The sequence below is a fragment of the Glandiceps talaboti genome, chromosome 8 (genome assembly GCF_964340395.1).
Source record: "Glandiceps talaboti chromosome 8, keGlaTala1.1, whole genome shotgun sequence".
Lineage (NCBI taxonomy): Eukaryota > Metazoa > Hemichordata > Enteropneusta > Spengelidae > Glandiceps > Glandiceps talaboti.
In genome coordinates, this window is record NC_135556.1 from 7,117,077 (window position 1) to 7,137,880 (window position 20,804).

Sequence of the window (20,804 nt, forward strand, 5' to 3'; positions counted from 1 at the left end):
ATCATAAAAATCATACCATAAGATCGTTTTTAATTGACCAGTAGATCGACTTATTTTCCAGTTACAAAAACAGGTTGAAATTCGCCACACTACGGCTATGTATCGCGATCAGTCTCTCAAGGCAAATGCAGTGCACAGTATTGGAACCTGTCCTATGCACACTCGGCTTTTACAGTAATTGTTTTTTGTGTGTGTTGATAATTTTTAGACACAAGAACGAAACGGTTCGAACCAAAATACTAGTATCATAGTGTGCGACCAATCTCTTATGAGACTGTCAGTTGTGTTTAATTTTGCAAAAAATACCTAATGTTGGCTTCTATACAATTGCAGTATTAATCATTCGGGTACTAGGTTTACTCAGATTCTAAAATTATTGCACCACCGTCGCTTGTTTTGATGCAATCACAAACTGCTGCACCTGAAAGAGGTATGGTATGGCTTATATTTCTTTTAATTGTGCGTTTGTGCGTTACTCTTAATTAACGAATACTGCCGTTAGATCTGTGCTGCTAAGTCTACTTCACAACACATATCTTGAACTAGGCATGGTTTAGGGTGTGTCTTCTGCTGATGACTCCAAGCTGTATGTTACTTGCTCTAGTGAATCGGCCCTTGTTGCAAAAATTGAGAGAATTGTATTGAGGAACTCCGATAGTGGATGTATGACAATGTGTTGGCACTGAATGACAGTAAGACTGAGGTGGTATAAGATTCACCTCGAAGTCTGGTGATGGGGTTAACGTTCAGGTCGGCAACGTGCCTGTAATGTGCAGGTTAAGGGAGTCGGCATCCATTCATCTTCTGCAGTTCGTGACCTTGGTGTTACACTTGATCCGCATCTTTTGCTTTATGGAGAATTGGTAAAATTTGTAACCTTCTTGATCAGAGTTCAACGGAAAAATTAGTTCATCCTCGCATCTAGACTTGATTACTGTAACAGTTTACTCTTCCACCTTCCGAACTATCAAGTCCAGAAATTGCAACTCATTCAAAATTCTGCAGTACGTCTTGTTTCAAAAAAATAAGAAATCTGACCATATCCAACCAGTACTGCGTAGTTTGCATTGCCTTCTTGTTCATATAAGCGAACCAGAGTTCAACATCTTGTATAAGGTTTTAAATGATGTGGTGCAAGGCCCCGGGATTTTTAAAGCGTTCGCAATCCTGGCCGCACCCTTCGGTCTGAGGGTGCACTCAGTTTACACTAGCCGTTGGGAATTCCATATTTTATTGTGATAGATCTTTCGCTCTTTTCTCTACGGCTGTGGAAAGGGCTACCACAAGAACTGCGCATGCGTTGCACTAGTAATTTGAATGTTTTCAGTCTGGTCTAAAAACTCACCTTTTCAGGAAGATCATATTGTGCAACGCAGCTACTCGTATTTCAACAAGACATTTTAGTAATTGATTTTTAGCATTCTGAAATTGTACTGTTCATTCCCCCTTATGTTTTTGGGTTCTGATTTTAATTTTAGTGAGTTTTACTGTATGTTTTATGATTGTGTTGTACAGCGCCTTCAGATGTCTTTTTACATCGGCCACTGTATATGGGTGTCTCATGGACCCAGCTAGTCTTTGCATATGGTTTTCCATAGTCCCGTTTACAAACACAGGTAAATTATGTATGGACGCAATGCACTGACTGTTCCCTGTCTTAGTTGTTTGCCTCAGTTGTCAGAAAATATAACAATTAGAACTCTACTCTACTGCAATGTAGCCATGAATTTATCAAATCTGGATTTATGTTTTATTATTATTATTATTAGACTTTATTTAAACTCGATAGACTGTTGAGCCAAAGGCTCTTCTCACACAGTGTCGAGATAAAAATATACAATATATACATTAAAAATACTAAACCATTAAAACAAATACAAGGGTGAGTAAAATGGCAAAAGCCAGAAGAACAGCCAGGCGACTACTAAACTAACTGTTTTCTAAAAGATGACATTTACAATTACGTTTAAAAGACTGAAGAGTGGAGCATGATTTGATATCAATACTTAAATCATTCCAGGTTTTAACACCATTATATAAAAAACTCTTCCTAAAAAACTGTGTTCTATGTTTTGGGATGTAAAGTTCATCTCTGTCTGCTGCACGTGTGTTACGAGTGTGCACTTCTCGAATGCCTCTAAAATCATTCAGATAATTTGGAGCCAGGCTATTCTGGACTTTGTACATTAAAACAGCTTCATTGTAAATGATACGTTTTCTGAAAGGAAGCCATTGAAGAGATTCAAATAAAACAGTACTAGGTGTATTAAAATTAGTGTCTAAAAGCACTCTTGCAACAGCTTTCTGAAGTCTTTCAATGCGGAGTAAAAGCGTGTTTGAACAATGACCCCATATGTTAGAACAGTAGTCAAAGTGGGGTAGTATAAAACAATTGTAAAAAGTAATCTTTGCTCTCTGATTTAAAAAAGTTCTAATACGTTTAAGTTGATGAAGTTTAAAAGCAACTTTACTACATACAGTGTTCACTTGTTTTTCCCAAGTCAGTGTATCATCAATATTTACACCTAAAAGCTTTTCATTTGAGATACATTCTAGCTTGGTACTGCCACATGTAACATTGATACAGTTATTCGTCCTCGCTTTTTTCTGCGATGTTCCTATAACCATCACCTTGGTTTTCTGCAAATTTAGGCACATGTTACTACCTTCACACCATTGTGTGATTAAATTTACATCATGGTTGAGTCGGGTTTCAATTTCAGAAACATTAGGACTAATAGCCTGTGCTGCGGTATCGTCAGCGTACATGTACATATCTGTTCTTTCAGAAATTAGAGGGAGGTCGTTGATGAAGAGTAGAAAAAACAACGGCCCTAAAATCGATCCCTGTGGCACGTTTTCCACTATGCATGTTATGGTAGATACCTTAGGGACCGGTCAGTTTGTTCGGCCTGGGGGGGGGGGGCGGTGGATTGGTAGGGGGGTCACCCTGTTTTTGAAATTGGCAGTAGGGGGGTCATGCTGTTTTGAAAATTGTGGATAGGGGGGGTCATTGCGTTTTAGATTGTGATGGAAGAAAAAAATCCTTTCTACAATGGCATATAGCCTTGTCTGAAATGTGGTACATGTCAATATTTGTTCTTGTCCCTGTTTCTTACATGAATTCTTTAACATTACTTATTAGTTCAAACCTAACTATAACCTATTGCCGAAATTTGTAATAAACCGAAATTTGTAATAAAATTGCCGACATTTGTAATAAATTGCCGATATTTATAATAAACTGACGACATTTGTAATAAATTCTGTGAACGACAATTGTAATAAAAATTGCCGATATTTGTAATAAATTTCAGAAAAAAATGTGTAATAAACCTGCCGAAATTTGTAATAAAAAAAAGGTTAAGGGGGTTCCTCTCTGACTTTCAAAGAAATGGAGTTACTCATTCTAAACTTAGAAGGGATTTAAAATATCGTCATTACAGGCTTCCTAGAATTAATTTACAACAATTATGTCAGCCACTTGGATCTTTGAGTCTTTGTCAATCAATCAATCAATCAATCAATCAATCAATCAATCAATCATGCGATCAGTCAATAATAAGTCTACTTATCTACCTAGCTACTTACTTACCTACTAGTACCTACATTATATACCCAGCAGTACTCATGTACCAACCCATCAGTTCAAATCATAATTCACTTGATGAACACGTCGTGCTTTATTGAACGAATGTAAATTTTGATCATTGGCGGACGTGTTGTTAAATTGACTTTGTCAAAAGATAACTTGTCGGTTGGTTGGTTGGTTGGTTGGTTGGTTGGTTGGCTGGCTGGCTGGCTGGTTGGTTGGCTGGTTGGCTGGTCGGTTGGATGACTGACTGACTGACTGACTGACCGAATGACTGACTGACTGGCTGGCTGACTGACTGACGGAGGGATGGAAAGACGGGCGTGTGGAGGGTAGCTAAAAAGTAATTTCAATCTGTTTTCTAACCTGATTTTATCTAGTTCTTAAATCTTACTTCCTCTAGTGTACAAGCGGCGAATGTATGAGTTGTTTGTGATTGTGAAGGCTTCTGAGTGATGAGTGAATATACGAACTAGCATCATCAATCCATCACTTGATGAACACTTCGTGGTTGTATGATCGAATGTATATATTTTAATCATTGCGGACAAAGTGTTGGTTGGTTGGTTGGTTAGCTGGTCGGTTGACTACCAACAAACTGATTTCTCTAGAAATCTTAGAAACGGCGATTTCACAACCAATTTTAGAGTGCATTTGGGGGCAAAAATTGAAAGCTTCATAATGGCTTGAGAAGTAATTGGTATGAGTAATTTTTAAAAACAAATTAGTTAGTATATCAATAAGTCTAGAGGGACATATTCTTGTCCGTGAGTGTGAAGAGATTGATATGCATAAAGGCGAATATTTCAGACATCATACATTACGGACACTTGGTGTTATGGATACTGTATATCACTATATCTCACCAAAATCTAGCGACACACATACCAGTTTCCAGTTTCGATTATTGTTGGTCTATCTGTGAACTAATTGTACTTATGTATAAAAAGAAACATAATCGCTTGCCAATATTTGCCTGATGGTTTTATTAACACAAACCTATGACAGGCCAACCAACGATAAACTCTGATATATAAAGGAAGAATTTTGGATTTGAATCATAGAAGTAAATACATAACAATATAGTTCTGTATCAATTTTTGGTGCGAAATACCGGCGCAAAACTTCCCTGGCTTAACTTGTAGAACAAGTTCTTACACAGGGAATTTTGATAAAGTTTCTTAGATCCAGGTGTTTAATTTGTTGAAATCTAGGATTGGTGAAGATGAGGCACTTTTTTTGTAAATTTTTACTGTCAGTTTTACTTGAAATGTCGTTACAAATGTCGGCAATGTTATTACAAATGTCGTTAGTTTATTAAAAATGTCGTCAATTTTATTACAAATGTCGTTAGTTTATTACAAATATCGGCAATTTTATTACAAATGTCGTTAGTTTATTACAAATATCGGCAATTTTATTACAATTGTTGTTAGTTTATTAAAAATGTCGTCAATTTTATTACAAATGTCGGCAATGTTATTACAAATGTCGTTAGTTTATTAAAAATGTCATCAATTTTATTACAAATGTCATTAGTTTAATAAAAAATGTCAACAATTTTATTACAAATGTCATAGTTTATCAAAAATATTGGCAATTTTATTACAATTGTCGTTAGTTTATTACAAATGTCGTCAATTTTATTACAAATGTCGTTAGTTTATTACAAATGTCGGCAATTTTATTACAAATGTCGGCAATTTTATTACAATTGTCGTTAGTTTATTACAAATGTCGGCAATTTTATTACAAATGTCGGCAATTTTATTACAATTGTCGTTAGTTTATTACAAATGTCGTCAATTTTATTACAAATGTCGTTAGTTTATTACAAATGTCGGCAATTTTATTACAAATGTCATTATTTTATTACAAATGTCGGCAATTTTATTACAAATGTCGTTAATAAGTTATTACAAATGTCGGCAACGTTATATTACAAATGTCGGCAATTTTATTACAATTGTCGTTAGTTTATTACAAATGTCATCAATTGTATTACAAATGTCGTCAATTTTATTACAAATGTTGTTAGTTTATTACAAATGTCGGCAATTTTATTACAAATGTCGTCAATGTTATTACAAATGTCGATAGTTTATTGCAAATGTCGGCAATTTTATTACAAATGTCGTCAGTTTATTACAAATGTCGGCAATGCTATTACAAATGTCGGCAATTTTATTACAAATGTTGGCAATTTTATTACAAATGTCGTCAATTTTATTACAAATGTCGTCAGTTTATTACAAATGTCGGCAATTTTATTACAAATGTCAAAGTTTATTACAAATGTCGGCAATTTTATTACAAATGTCATTATTTTATTACAAATGTCGGCAATGTCATTACAAATGTCGTCAATTTTATTACAAATGTCGTTAATAAGTTATTACAAATGTCGGCAACGTTATATTACAAATGTCGTCAATTTTATTACAATTGTCGTTAGTTTATTACAAATGTCATCAATTGTATTACAAATGTCGTCAATTTTATTACAAATGTTGTTAGTTTATTACAAATGTCGGCAATTTTATTACAAATGTCGTCAATGTTATTACAAATGTCGATAGTTTATTGCAAATGTCGGCAATTTTATTACAAATGTCGTCAGTTTATTACAAATGTCGGCAATGCTATTACAAATGTCGGCAATTTTATTACAAATGTTGGCAATTTTATTACAAATGTCGTCAATTTTATTACAAATGTCGTCAGTTTATTACAAATGTCGGCAATTTTATTACAAATGTCAAAGTTTATTACAAATGTCGGCAATTTTATTACAAATGTCGTCAATTTTATTACAATTATCGTTAGTTTATTACAAAGGTCGGCAATTTTGTTACAAGTTTTCAACAACTTTATTACAAGTATATTCGTAATTGGTACAAGTCTCTGTAAATATACAAAACAAGTTGTAATGTTATATATAGTGGCCACAACAACATTTGGTTGTGCTATTATAAAACATTCTACAAGTTCAAAATTGAAATACACAAAATAATTATTTAATTGAAATGGAGATAAGATTTCAATATTTTAGAGAAAGGGATTGGGGAGACGTTATTCTCCCCTTTTTTCTGTCTTTCATCTAATATATATATATATGTGTGTGTGTGTGTGTGTGTGAGTGTGTGTGTGTGTTTGTGTTTGTGTTTGTGTTTGTGTGTGTGTGTGTGTGTGTGTGTGTGTGTGCGTGCGTGCGTGCGTGCGTGTGTGGCCGTTACGATCATCAAACGTCTGATGACAATAATAGCTCCTGTAGCTGTGTACATCTTTTACATGTTTTAATAATATTCAAAGATGCTACTTGTAGACTAAATGATTCGTATAGTATAGTCTTAGTCTAGTTCCTATACGTACACGTTACGATTACTACGGTGTGGAGATGATCTTAGTTGTACGTATAGGAACGAGGCTACTATATATTGTCTTGACAATACTATATCTAGTATTGTCTTTTCTTATTATTGCAATGAAAGTCACTTAGTTATTTAAACTATGTGTTTAGCGACGTGTATAAATAGCGTCATGTCTGAACCCAAACAGAGTAATTACAAATTCATGATACTCCCAACAACAACAACAACAACAACAACAACAACAACAACAACAACAACAACAACAACAACAACAACAACAACAACAGCTATTTAAAACTGACCAGCCCTCGTATCGCCTCTTCACCCTCTCATACGAGACTGATTATACACGTCGTGTCGTTCGGCCCACAACGGGTGATGCATGATGAGTGCTGACTGATTGAGCGGCTCAACGCGTTGTATCATACAGACAACGTTAACAACTAACGCCGAATGGTCGAAACGTCTCTACCCCTCTATCTGTCGAGTGTTATTGTTCGATAAGAACAAAGTGACACGATTCGACCAACTTATCTTTAGTCCGATTATAAAGAAGATAATGTTTAACACGGCTCAACTCAAAGGTGTAAACACAGTACTTTGGTCTCAAGTTATATTTGTAGCACTCGACAGGTTGAGCTTTTTCTCCACATTGTAACTTACATACGATTGCGTCTTTGAGGCCATTGACATCAGCCCGTCCTGGTAAGATAGCCAAGAGGATTAGTTTAGGGAGCCATCATTTTTTACGGCGGGGGGGGACCTCATTTTGGGACTCAATGAGGGGGGGGGTCATCATTTTTACAAAGTGCATACATGGGGGTCACCTTATTTTCAACAGCTGAACGAAATCATGAACCACCCTGATATACTTAAATTTCCATAAACAAATACATGTGCATAAAATACACGATAAACAATGGCTATTATTATAGTTTACCTTCAAATGTAACATAAACTCTTTGTCTCTTGATACATCCCAAACATATGACATGGAGTCATAACATTGCACCTTTTAAGCAAAAATTTTGTAGAAATGACTTCTCAATATTGCAGGCCATTAGTTGCATTGTGTCATCATGTGGTATAAAAAAAACTTGCATGTGTAACTGTACACGTAACACATAAGAAATGAAATACCTTGAAATTTACTGGATGGACTGACTCTAAAATCTGTCCCTCCATTGACCTGAACATGTTGAATTGCACACAAACATAGCCAATAGAGACACACTTTCAAATAATTTATTGAATTTGTATCATGTTTTCCCCAAATTTTCTCACTTTCTACTTGATCTTTTTTTTATTAGTAGTAGTGTCAATATGACTTGAAATGATTTAAACTTTTGAAACCCTAAAATTAGTGATACTTTTGTGATATAACTAAATAGTGTTTTATTTCTGAATGCCAGAATGGTGCTCTAAATGGCCTCCGAAGGGTGTTCATTTTTCAAAAAGCTCTTACCATGGGAGGGGCGACACCCCTCCCCCACACCTGCATAGGGGGAACGACTTGAAATGATTTAAACATTTGAAACCCTAAAATTAGTGATACTTTTATGATATAACTAAGTTGTGTTTTACTTCGAGTGGTGCTCTAAATGGGCTCCAAAAGGTATTCATTTTTCAAAAAGCTCTTACTTGGGAAGGGGACACCCCCTCACAAAAAAAACCGCGCTTGTAGGCGCGCACACGCGTAGCGTGCACTTCTCCCCATACTTTTTCCAGTTCTCTCCCTACTTTGAAACTTATAAAAAAACCTAGGTTTACAATTATATTAACTCCATTTCTAATATTGTACTTTATAATTAGCTGAATTAATCTATAATGGTAATAGTTCACTTAATCTAAGAGATATCCTAGAACTTTTGGTTACTAAACCATGAATTTTGCTTGTCCATGAACAGACAATCATACTTCTCATAGGGTTCCTGTCTAAAGAGCTTTATACATGCGAAGCAATGGATTTGGGATAGCAATTTACCAGATACACTTAAAATTACTGTAAATGTAACAAGTAAAATTAACTATGCAGTGTGCTGTATTGTGCTTTGAGAAACTAGAGTGTCTTTTGCAAGATCAAGAAGAATGTTTCTTGTCAACAGATGTGTAAGGGGGAGGGGGGGGGGGGTCAGTGTTTTTTATTTGTCAGGGGGGATTGTTTTGTGGATGAATAGCAGGGGGTCACTATTTTTAAGTACAACACGAACAAGAAGTCACCGGCCCACCCCGGCCGTAAAAACTGATCGCTCCCTTAGTCTTGCGTGTAGCTATAGATTATAGCATTACCTAACAAGTCTGCCATCGACCAAGGTGTAAATATCTGTTACCAACTACAGGGTTATAGACGGGCAAGGTTTTCAACATGAACATCAGAAAGTTTAAACGTACTCGGGTAAGTCGTTTTTTGTATATTGTATGAAATCAAAGTTATTCAAACAATTTTCCAATTGTAAGCATAAAGGCACTCGTTGTAGTAGTCAGAGATAAATGATTTACTGTTTGATGTATACAGAAGATCTTTTTACAGATTTAGGATCCAAGACAAACACACCAGATAATATTGTCGTATTTTCATTTGTATTTATACGGCTTGGGGCAAGCCTTGGAGGGGAAAGAACAGCGAGTTCGTAGTACTAAATAAGTATCGGTCAAACTAAAGTGATATGGCACGATAAACATTTCAACACAGATGGACTTGAGTACTTCTGTTTTATTTGAATCCCGACGTTTCGACTGTGCACGTCACAATCTAGTCTTGCTGCTAGACGTTCGGGCTTTCTTTCGATGCTATAACTATAAGCGAACGAAGTTCGCATGTGAGGGCCTGCCCGAACAGTCTAGCGAATGTCATTTTCAGACTGGACATTCCATTGAGATTACATTGAGCGGTGGGTTGGGCCATCTATGCATATATATATATATATACTTTAATATATTCTTTAACCTATGACCTCGGGGAATCTCTGCATGCAAGTGTTGACAAACACATTTACGTCATTACTATGGCTTATCGGTTTATGGTAATTGTGAGTTTGATGAGTGTGTAGACGTTGTCATTCACACATTTCAGTTAACGCATTGGTGGTTATTTATACAAGCCCCTCCTTAAGATGAATATGCATGAAAATTTAGCTATTGTCCTCTGTTTGTGCTTCTCGCTAATACGGTTCTCTGATTGGCAGTTATTTATATCCTGATGACATTCGCTAGACCTCGGATGTTCCATCCTCGATAGCGTTGTTCGGCGGTGTGTTGTATTTTATCGGAAGAACATCCGAGGGCTAGCTGATAGACTAGTCACAATCAGTCTTTTTCAAAGGCTAAAGTACAAACAAGTATGAAGTAAATATGGATATTGGAGTACATAAAATTATATGTGTATACAGAAAATGAACAAAAAGCTAAAACGAGTCCAATAATAAACCTGCGTAAAAATGAAAGAGGATGCACAAAAACTAAAACGGTAAGAGTATAGAACAGTAATTTTATGAAATAAAGACAAAAACAATGTTATGAATTTGTAATTACTAGAGGTTCAGACATGATGCGGTTTATATACATGTCATCAAACACCTATAGTTAAATATTGAATATCTTTTATTTGGATAGTTCACGTGGGTGTCAAGACAATAGACAATATATTATATGCCAAGTTTTTTGCATACAATGTCATGTCTCATATATTACCGCAGATAGAACGTCTTACATTTAGGCTGGGTCCGGCGGAGTCGGAGACGAATTCGAACAGGGCGCAGCATCCCAGCCCATTCCCGTTTAAACTCAAATTGTCTCCAAAACAAGATCTCCGAATAAAAAGAGATACAATATACAATAATGTAAAGGGAATTCAATCCATTGTTCTAATTTGACTTGGGTTATTAACTATTCTGTTAAATGTAAATGTAGTGACAATCTACAACAATTTATATGACGTGTATATAACCATAATTGCAGTCGCTACAGCCGCCATACACGAATTAGACACACTTATACATAACCACTCTCACATATGGGCAAACTAGATCGCAACATGTTGCATAAGAAGATCTAGAGAATCTTAAGTCTTTCTCAGCAGCCTGTTGCGTATCTCTATATGTGATAATCTGTATTTGGATGTTTACACAGTATTACGCAGACACAGACACAGACACATATACAATCATGTACAACAGAAACGAGTACGGTTGACTTCGTTATCACGATCAAATGTACATGGTAAAACCCAGTTATACTACACACACACATACACACACACACACACACACACACACACACACACACATACACACACACACACACACACACACACACACACCATACTTGTACGCCTCAGACCACTATAATAATAATTGTCTATGAGACCTGCCCCTAACAGTAACACTATATAGATTAATATATTCATCCAGGGTAGTTCAAATACATGTAAGCGTTATTGTATTAAGGTAATTGAAATATTTCTTTCCCTTCATGCCCTCAAAATTGATATACATGAGAACTGATGAAAATCTCATTAATATTTTTTGGGTTTATATCATATATCATAACTTTACGCGGGGCCGCCACTTGTTACATTCCGGGGTCTCCACTCTAGATCTGTGTATCTTATATGTAATGCAATATGCTAACTAGCGGTTTAATATATCATTGCAACTGACTGTGGTGTCAATGTTTTGAAACTGAACATTTAAATTTCCTCAAAACAACCTTACACTGATTGAAAAAGTGAACAAACGGGATATATCAACACAGATTGCAGTTTAGTGGAGCGACTAGTGTATAACCACAGGGCCCAGCGAGCATGTAATTGATTGATCGATCGATCGATCGATTTATTGATTGATTCATTATTTGGTTGAATAATTGACCGATTGAATGATCAATTTTTGTGGTGTAATATGTGACTTATTTTGTGGGTGATATTGATCAATTGACGAGTTTTGTGGTGACATAAAACTTCTTTCCGGCCCTGGCTACCTTTCTCTCTTTCAGCTGTATACAATTCTATCTTTATTGACTAAATAACGACACCTTGTCCATTTATTTATTTATTTATTTATTTATTTATTTATTTATTTATTTATTTATTTATTTATTTATTCGTTTATTTATTTATTTATTTATAAACAATGAAATATTCATGATTTTGACCGCAATTGCCAGATGTTACATCGTTTGATATAAATTTACGAAGTTTCTAAACACTAATCGCCGTGGAATCTTGCTTGGTCGACTAGTAATTTAACGACCTCTATGAGCCAGTACATTGAAGGGGTTAAAAACTTCGAACAAACGTGTTCAACTTTGTACTCAAATATTGACTTATTAACAATTGCAAACAGGCAGTGTAAACAGCCACTTAGTAGTGGGACAAAAATGCCAATAAATTACTGTATATGCTATTATGATACTCTGGATTCTCCAACTAGACATGTCATTAAGAGTAAACATACACTCTGACTAAGCAAATTATAGTATTAAATGTTTGCTTGTTGGGATCCAGAATGTTTGTTAGTTTTGTCGGAAAACCCCGAACAAACAAGCTTAAGCAAGCAGAGATGATAAGGATTTATATTTCATGCATGACTAATCACTTATAGTGATGGTAGAGTTTATCTTAATATTTCTATCAATGGGATTGTTAGCAACCATTGCTATATGATAAAGAAATTACAGTGCTATATGATAACGATATTACAGTGAGATATGTTTTAAACATTTGGGTGTACATATACACATGCAATATATTGTATATAAACATATAATAAGTACACATTCAAATTCAAATTCAATACATACATACATACATACATACATACATACATACATACATACATACATGCATGCATGCATGCATGCATGCATGCATGCATGCATGCATGCATGCATACATACATACATACATACATACATACATACATACATACATACATACATACAAACATACATACATACATACATACATACATACATACATACAAACATACAAACATACAAACATACACATACATACATACATACATACATACATACACACACTTAAATACATACATACATACACACACACATAAATACATACATACATACATACATACATACATACATACACACACACACATACATACATACATACATACATACATACATACATACATACATACATACATACATACATACATACATACATACATACATACATACATAGGTGGGTATTTATAATTGGATACAAAACACGTACATTTTAAGTATCTTCCTTAAGATTTACTGGATTACACACGAACAGTCGGCTGAAATCGATCAATTTGTTGATTGATCGACTAATTAAACGTGGAAGTGGTTGAATCAAATTTGATGAGTGATCAAGTGAATGATAGACGGACTGGTCGACAAAATATATATATTTTTTATATACACATACACTCTTTGTAATGTTTTATGTAGTAAAAATGGTAAATTAATTTTTTTCTTTAGTTTTCTGACTTGATGGATGCTCGTCATGTACTTGCAACTTGGTTTTTCCTTGGAATGGTTAATGCACATTGCATTCGAAACAACATTAATGTAGCAATTGTTGCCATGGTAAACACCACTGGACAAAGTGAAGACCGATACCAAACTGCGTACGAGTGTGGATTGGTGGATAATGAAACAGAATATGAGTATGTAGATGAAGTAAGTTGTCTAATCTTCATACGTTTTCAGTTCTTACCATAATGTACAGGAAAGATGAAAAGGGGCATGAATCTGAATGTGTGTGTGTGTGTGTGTGTGTGTGTGTGTGTGTGTGTGTGTGTGTGTGTGTGTGTGTGAGTGCGCGCGCGCGCCCGCGTGTGGGGCATCGGATGCCATCATTCCAGATATCATGAGTAATAAAAATAATTGCAGTTGCACTCAACAATTCAGTTTCCTCAACTATTATTGGATATATCACTGGCTTCAGCAATAAATAAAGTTGACGCCATTATTATTTCTAACTTTCGTTGCAATGAATCTTACAATACTTCTCATTCTGTCTGATTTTTTTTTATTTTATGTAAATGTATGTATCAGATTATTTGATTACCAACGCAACACCTTCTCTTGACAGTACGGTGATTTCTTCTGGAGCAGTACTCAACAGGGTCTCCTTCTAGGTGCATTTTACTACGGTTACGCCTTGACTCAAATTATTGGTGGTTGGATGGAAAGGAAATTTGGTGGTAGAATGGTGTATGGAATAAGTTCGCTGCTTGGAGCATTACTGAATCTTTTGAATCCAGCAGCAGCGTGGGCAGGTTTCTGGGCCATTTTTACTTGCAGAGTTCTGCAGGGATTTTTCCAGGTGAACGAATGATAAGTAATATGTCGCTATAGCTTAGAATTATCTGAACATTACTCCTACCGATTCCTAACAGTTACAAAATTAGCATATTGAAAAGTGTAAATTGCTATGAATGACCGTGACGTGACATGACGCATATTAGTGCTACGTCGATCACCTTTTTCGAATGCTTTCAGAAGTCCCGAAGACGCATATTCGACATCATAAAACAAGTCTGAACATGTACACAATCTATAATTCCTTTTTTTCATCCAGGGACCTTTGTTTCCATCACATCATGGTATGTGGGGAAAGTGGTCACCGCCACTCGAGAGAACAAAATTGATCTCATTTAGCCAGTCAGGTTAGTAATAGCCATATATGATTTCACAGACGCTTAGAGAAATGTACTTTGAACAGAAAACAAAAATGATTTGAGAGAGAGAGAGAGAGAGAGAGAGAGAGAGAGAGAGAGAGAGAGAGAGAGAGAGAGAGAGAGAGAGAGAGAGAGAGAGAGAGAGAGAGAGAGAGAGAGAGAGAGAGAGAGAGAGAGAGAGAGAGTGTGTGTGTGTGTGCAAGGAACGGACAAACAGAACGACATTATAGCATTCTGATATGCATGCAAACCCGTTTCTAACTGATATATAGCACTATTATATTTGTAAATCGTAACGCCACACATATTCAGCCATGCTCATGGAAGTTCACATAACTTTAGACACGGATTGTATGGTTGACTCACTGGAACACGATATTTCATCACTCTAGGCAAATTTAGCCTACTCGTACAGGTAGTAGTCTGTTGTCCGTAGTGTTGGTGTTTTTCTATTTGCCCTTGCTAGGCTAAGATCCTGTCAGATTTAAGATTTTAAATATTTGAAATTTGACATTCATTTTATTCCAATTCCTATTTCAGGTATAAACTGGGGCAGTATTATAGCGCTCACCGTGTCTGGAGTCCTGGCTACTGATGTCGGATGGGAGTCTTGCTTTTATATCTTTGGTAACTCTACAATTCCATCGTTATCAGCAAGAGTACCTAAAGGATAAAATTACATTTTGAATTTTGCGTGACAAGCACAACAAATTGACCTGTCTTAGCGTTGTTAATACATCAACAAACCAAAACTTCCTATATTTTTGATTGTCCAATTGGCATTATTTCTACGTATCACCGTTTGTTTATTCCAGGAGTGCTGAACTTGATATGGTGTGTGTTTTGGTTTTGGTTGATATGGGATAGTCCAAATGAACATCCTCGAATATCCGAGGAAGAACGAAGACACATCGTGGATTCAATAGAGACTGACGTCCATCAGACAGTACGTGGTAGAGAAATTAATAATCAAATTATAAGATATGCATATGTTACCACAATTACAATGTATACATGTGTGTACATACGTACCTACCTTCCTACTTTCTACGTGTGGACCTACATACATACATACATACATACATACATACATACATGCATACATACATACATACATACATACATACATACATACATACATCCATCCATACATACATACATACATACATACATACATACATAGATACACACATACACACACACATACATACATACATACATACATACATACATACATACATACATACATACATACATACGTACATACATACATACATACACACATACACACATACATACATACATACATACAGACAGACATACACACATAAACACATACATACATACATACATACATACATACATACATACATACACACATACATACATACATACATACATACATACATACGTATATGTTTATTTATATAAATAATGTTTGCCTTCTCTCGACAAGTGTCTTTGTCTAATGGGTAAAGTCTAACTATCAATGTATCTTGAAGCATTCAATATATTTAAAAGTTGTTGATTTTAGCATTTTTGTACATTGGTCTTATGTCAAACTCTGAAAATATTCAACCTTCTTACTACATTTATTGTGTCTTTCTCTACTAGAGTTGGAAGGTTCCTTGGAAATCCATATTTTCGTCTTTACAAGTATGGGGTTTGACGGTTGGACATTTCTGCAACAATTGGGGAAATTATACACTATTAACCAGTCTTCCTTTGTATATGGATCAAATACTTGGCTTTGATATCGGAGCGGTAAGATACTTCGCATGACATTATGTCAGAGAGAGAGAGAGAGAGAGAGAGAGAGAGAGAGAGAGAGAGAGAGAGAGAGAGAGAGAGAGAGAGAGAGAGAGAGAGAGAGAGAGAGAGAGTGAGAGAGAGAGAGAGAGAGAGACAGAGAGAGAGAGAGAGACAGAGAGAGAGAGACAGAGAAAGAGAGACAGAAACAGGCAAACATAGGGCAGAAAGAAACAGACTACGAGAGAGACAGATACAGGGAGCGCAAGAGATGCTCAAGGACAGACAGACAGACAGACAGACAGACAGACAGACTGAGAGAGACTTGAATAATACATTCGTGTAATTATATCGATAGAGTGGATTTCTGTCTTCGCTGTCATCCCTTGCCATATGGATATTCACCGTTTTTTATGCCTGGCTTGCTGATGTTGCTAGAAGAAATCAAATCATGTCAACATTGACAGTCAGAAGGCTCCTGACAAGCCTTGGTGAGTAAATTTAGAGTATGCCATTTTACACATATTATACATGTTGAGATACTTATGAATAATAACACTTTTTTATTTTGGCATTTGGCATATTATAAAGTGTTTCAATGTCACCAATTTCGCTGGATATTTAACACCAGATACAATGTTTCTTACATCCATATGCATTAAAAACACAAAAGTTAGATTAAATCTCGTGGTTGAAATTAATCTAGAAAAAAAAGACTTGTCATGTATTTGTCTTCCACTCACAGGTATGTTTCTACCAGCGGTATTTCTGATAATGGGTGGATATATTGGATGTGATAGAGCGTTGGCAGTGACACTCATCACAATCGCTGCAGGATTCAGTGGCATTGGGACTCCCGGTTTTAAGGTGAACCACGTTGAGATTGCTCCTAAGTACGGAGGCATTTTGTTTGCTATTACCAACACAGCGGGCAGTGTAGCAGGGTTTATGGCACCGGCATTTGTTGGACTTCTAACTGAAATAGAGGTATGTATGGAGACTTTGAAGATTCTATGCTTAAATTATGACCGTTTGTAATGTTGTGTGTTTCATACAGCCAGTTATTGTTGTTGTCTTGTTTAAAAACGTGGTCTTATCAATATATCTTAAATACAGAGCATAATACAATTATGTAATACCGTGCAAAGCAAAAAATACATCCAACCCTACAGTTATTGTCATGGACATAACATAGCGGTTCCACACACCTAAATCCATCCATGCATCCATCCACCCATCCATCCATACATACACACACACATACTATACACTGGAACAACTTACCTCTTGATGCTAGATCCAAATTATCAATGTTTTTCATAACTCACTAAAAGATTTTCTTCACCTGATATGAATATACTGCAACTCATGTTGATGTACAATATATATAATTTCATAGATATTTAGTTTTTTTTCACTGCCCTCTTTGTACTTTGTCATGTATTTATTTATTTATTTATAAATTTTATTTACAGTGTCTAAGGAGACATACTTGATTAGCAAGTAGCTATTTTTATGGTCTCCTTTTACCTACCTCAAAACATTATTTTATTTTTTCTACAAATGTAAAATTTAATAAGTAGGTAATAAAGAAGATCCATCCATCCATCCATCCATCCATACATACATCCATACATACATACATACATACATACATACATACACACACACACATACATACATACATACATACATACATACATACATACATACATACATACATACATACAAACATACATACATACATACATACATACATACATACATACATACATACATACATACATGCATTCATCAATGCATCCGTCCGTTAGTCAGTCAACCAGTTATTCAACCGACTGGCTCACCGATCGATCGATCGATCGGTCGGTCGCTCGATCGACATATGTCACTGGTGAAACAGGCAGGACCCATGCATATCAAGGGTGGGAAGCAGTCGTTGGGGGAGCTATACACTGGAAATATCTTGTAGTCATTGCTCGCCACTTCACCCATAAGATTTTCAAGGCTGTTTCGACACGATGCCATCTTTCGATAGTACCCATCTCTGTCGACTACGTGTATTGGGAATTGTTTGACCGAAAAATGATCCACTCGGTGACAAATCCATAACTACCTTCATATTGGGACTTAACTACATAATTAGTACATTGAACAGCTTGATTATCAAGCAACACTTTAACTCGCTGCTAGACCTTTGGACTTTGTTTCCGATCTGATACGACAAGCTTTATCGAGGGTGGTAAGCCACTTCGATAAAGTGACCTTTGGTTGCTTATCGTATCGGAAGAAAGTCTGAAGGTCAGCAAGACTACACTTTAACATGATATTCAATAATAATCAATGGTAACGTGTCTTCATTCTTTTGACAGAATTCGCGGGCCCAATGGCAAAAAGTGTTTTGGCTGTCGGCTGCGATATACGTCATCGGTGGCATAGCGGTTCTACTTACCTTGAAAGTGGACGAGTTAGATTGGGCTAAGGATCACGATCATCCAAAGACAATTGACCAGGAAATTCAGATTGACATGGATGTGTACGATAATCCCGATCTTAAAAAAATGATTTCTGAATCCGACGGGGTACAAAATGGAAATTAACCATAGTAAAATAGACTGATTCAATGGCCCAGCTGTGTTATTGCCACTATGTAGAAAACACAGTTTTAACACTACCTACCACTCAGGCCACACTACATGCTTGGTAGGTTTCTGATGTGCTTCAAAAGTGTCCCACTGCCCTTAAGCTTTAGTAATCTTTGAATGACAAAATTATGAAAATACTTTCACGTAGAAAAATGGCTGATCTCAATGTCCATGTACGTTTCATTGTTTAAGACATGTATGTTATATGTATACGACTATGCAAATTAAAATATTAGTGATATGTAAATCGTTATGCAAATTAGCCACCATCCTTGCAATCTATTTAGGGGAGAAAAACTGAATGCGTACGTTTACTGAATAGGTTGGAGATTCAAGCCAAGACCGTGTGCCCGGGCCCTTAAATTGAAAGTTCCATCCATAGCACTGGACCACTGCTAAACTTAAAGTGATATTAATTACATGTAAACCCTAGTATTATGCAATATAGCGACATGTGTCTGAAAAGGAGAGTGGTCTGGGTTAATATTATTAGTTTCGGTTACCCAGACTCTCGTCGCCAGGGGCTCTTCTACGAATCCACCCAGAAGAGCACAGAGGTTGGGGATGTTTCATAGGCAGAGCTCTCAGCGGCGAGAGTCTGGGTAACCGAGACTACGTCTAGATGGTCTCCAGCGGTGAGAGACTGGGTACACAATATCTAGACTTAGTTAATATAAGACCCAGTTAGATTTAGCAGAAGTATTGAGGGTAGTTTCAAATTCGAAACAGTTGTCTTGGCTTCGTGTAGAGCGCTTCTGGATATATAGTAACGCCAAGACAAGTCTCTGGGTTATAATGCTTGTTGTAAATAGACATGTAATACGAGACATCCTAAAGTTCTATGGATTTCAAGTTTATAATATATATGGAACGATTGTGAATAAAGTATAAATGAACTTTGATGAAACTATGCGTGATTTATATTATTCTCCCGTATATGTAGGGGCCCTGACTAAGTGAACAAATGAACTTTACTCCGTCTACATATTTGAAGATGGCAGTGGCGTTATTTTCATTATTGTGTCGAGGAAGTACACAAACTATTTACAGTAATCGATATCCCAGTTCAAATCAAGTGCACTTTTGTCAAGTCCAGTCCAGTCTAGTCCTGTCCTGCTCTGTTCTGTTTTGTCCTGTCTTGGAGTCCAGTCCTGTACAGTACAGTACAGTACAGTACAGTACAGTGCAGTGCAGTGCAGTACAGTACAGTGTAGTGCAGTACAGTATAGTGCAGTGCAGTGCAGTGCATTACAGTACAGTACAGTACAGTACAGTACATTACAGTACAGTACAGTACAGTACAGTGCAGTGCAGTACAGTACAGTACAGTACAGTACAGTACAGTACAGTGCAGTGCAGTGCAGTACAGTACAGTACAGTACAGTACAGTACAGTACAGTACAGTATAGTTCTGTCTTGGAGTCCAGTCCGGCCCAGTTCAAGCCAGTCAAGACTTTCTCGTTAAGACTAAGAGTGATCATCATAAATTGTATTCCAAAGCAAATCACCCTTCTTTCGCCCCGCCGAGTCCTCCTACCTAGCTAACACCTCACGTACTTCATCTCGCATACGGAGTTCTCATACTGGCAGAGATGACTTGTAACACTGAAGTACTGTATTGTTTTGAACAGATCGGTAGTTAACCTTTTACACTGTGATACTATTATTATACTATATTGTGATATGTACGTGATGTCGTCAAGATCCAATGTCCGAAATGTGCTCTAAACAATTTGATGATCCACCATTTGTCCTCACACCCTCCGAATGA

At 36.2% G+C, this 20,804-nt stretch overlaps 1 protein-coding gene across 1 annotated transcript; it reads left to right on the forward strand.

Moving 5' to 3' along the window:
- The first annotated feature begins 408 nt into the window (after positions 1 to 408).
- LOC144438788 (sialin-like) lies at positions 409 to 19,577 on the forward strand. The gene is made up of 10 exons (XM_078127959.1): positions 409 to 430; positions 13,435 to 13,635; positions 14,051 to 14,284; positions 14,540 to 14,627; positions 15,180 to 15,266; positions 15,455 to 15,585; positions 16,254 to 16,403; positions 16,747 to 16,879; positions 17,134 to 17,375; positions 18,761 to 19,577. The coding sequence occupies exons 2-10, from the start codon at positions 13,447 to 13,449 to the stop codon at positions 18,986 to 18,988; spliced, it is 1,482 nt and encodes a 493-aa protein (XP_077984085.1). The 5' UTR covers positions 409 to 430; positions 13,435 to 13,446; the 3' UTR covers positions 18,989 to 19,577.
- Positions 19,578 to 20,804: the final 1,227 nt, after the last annotated feature.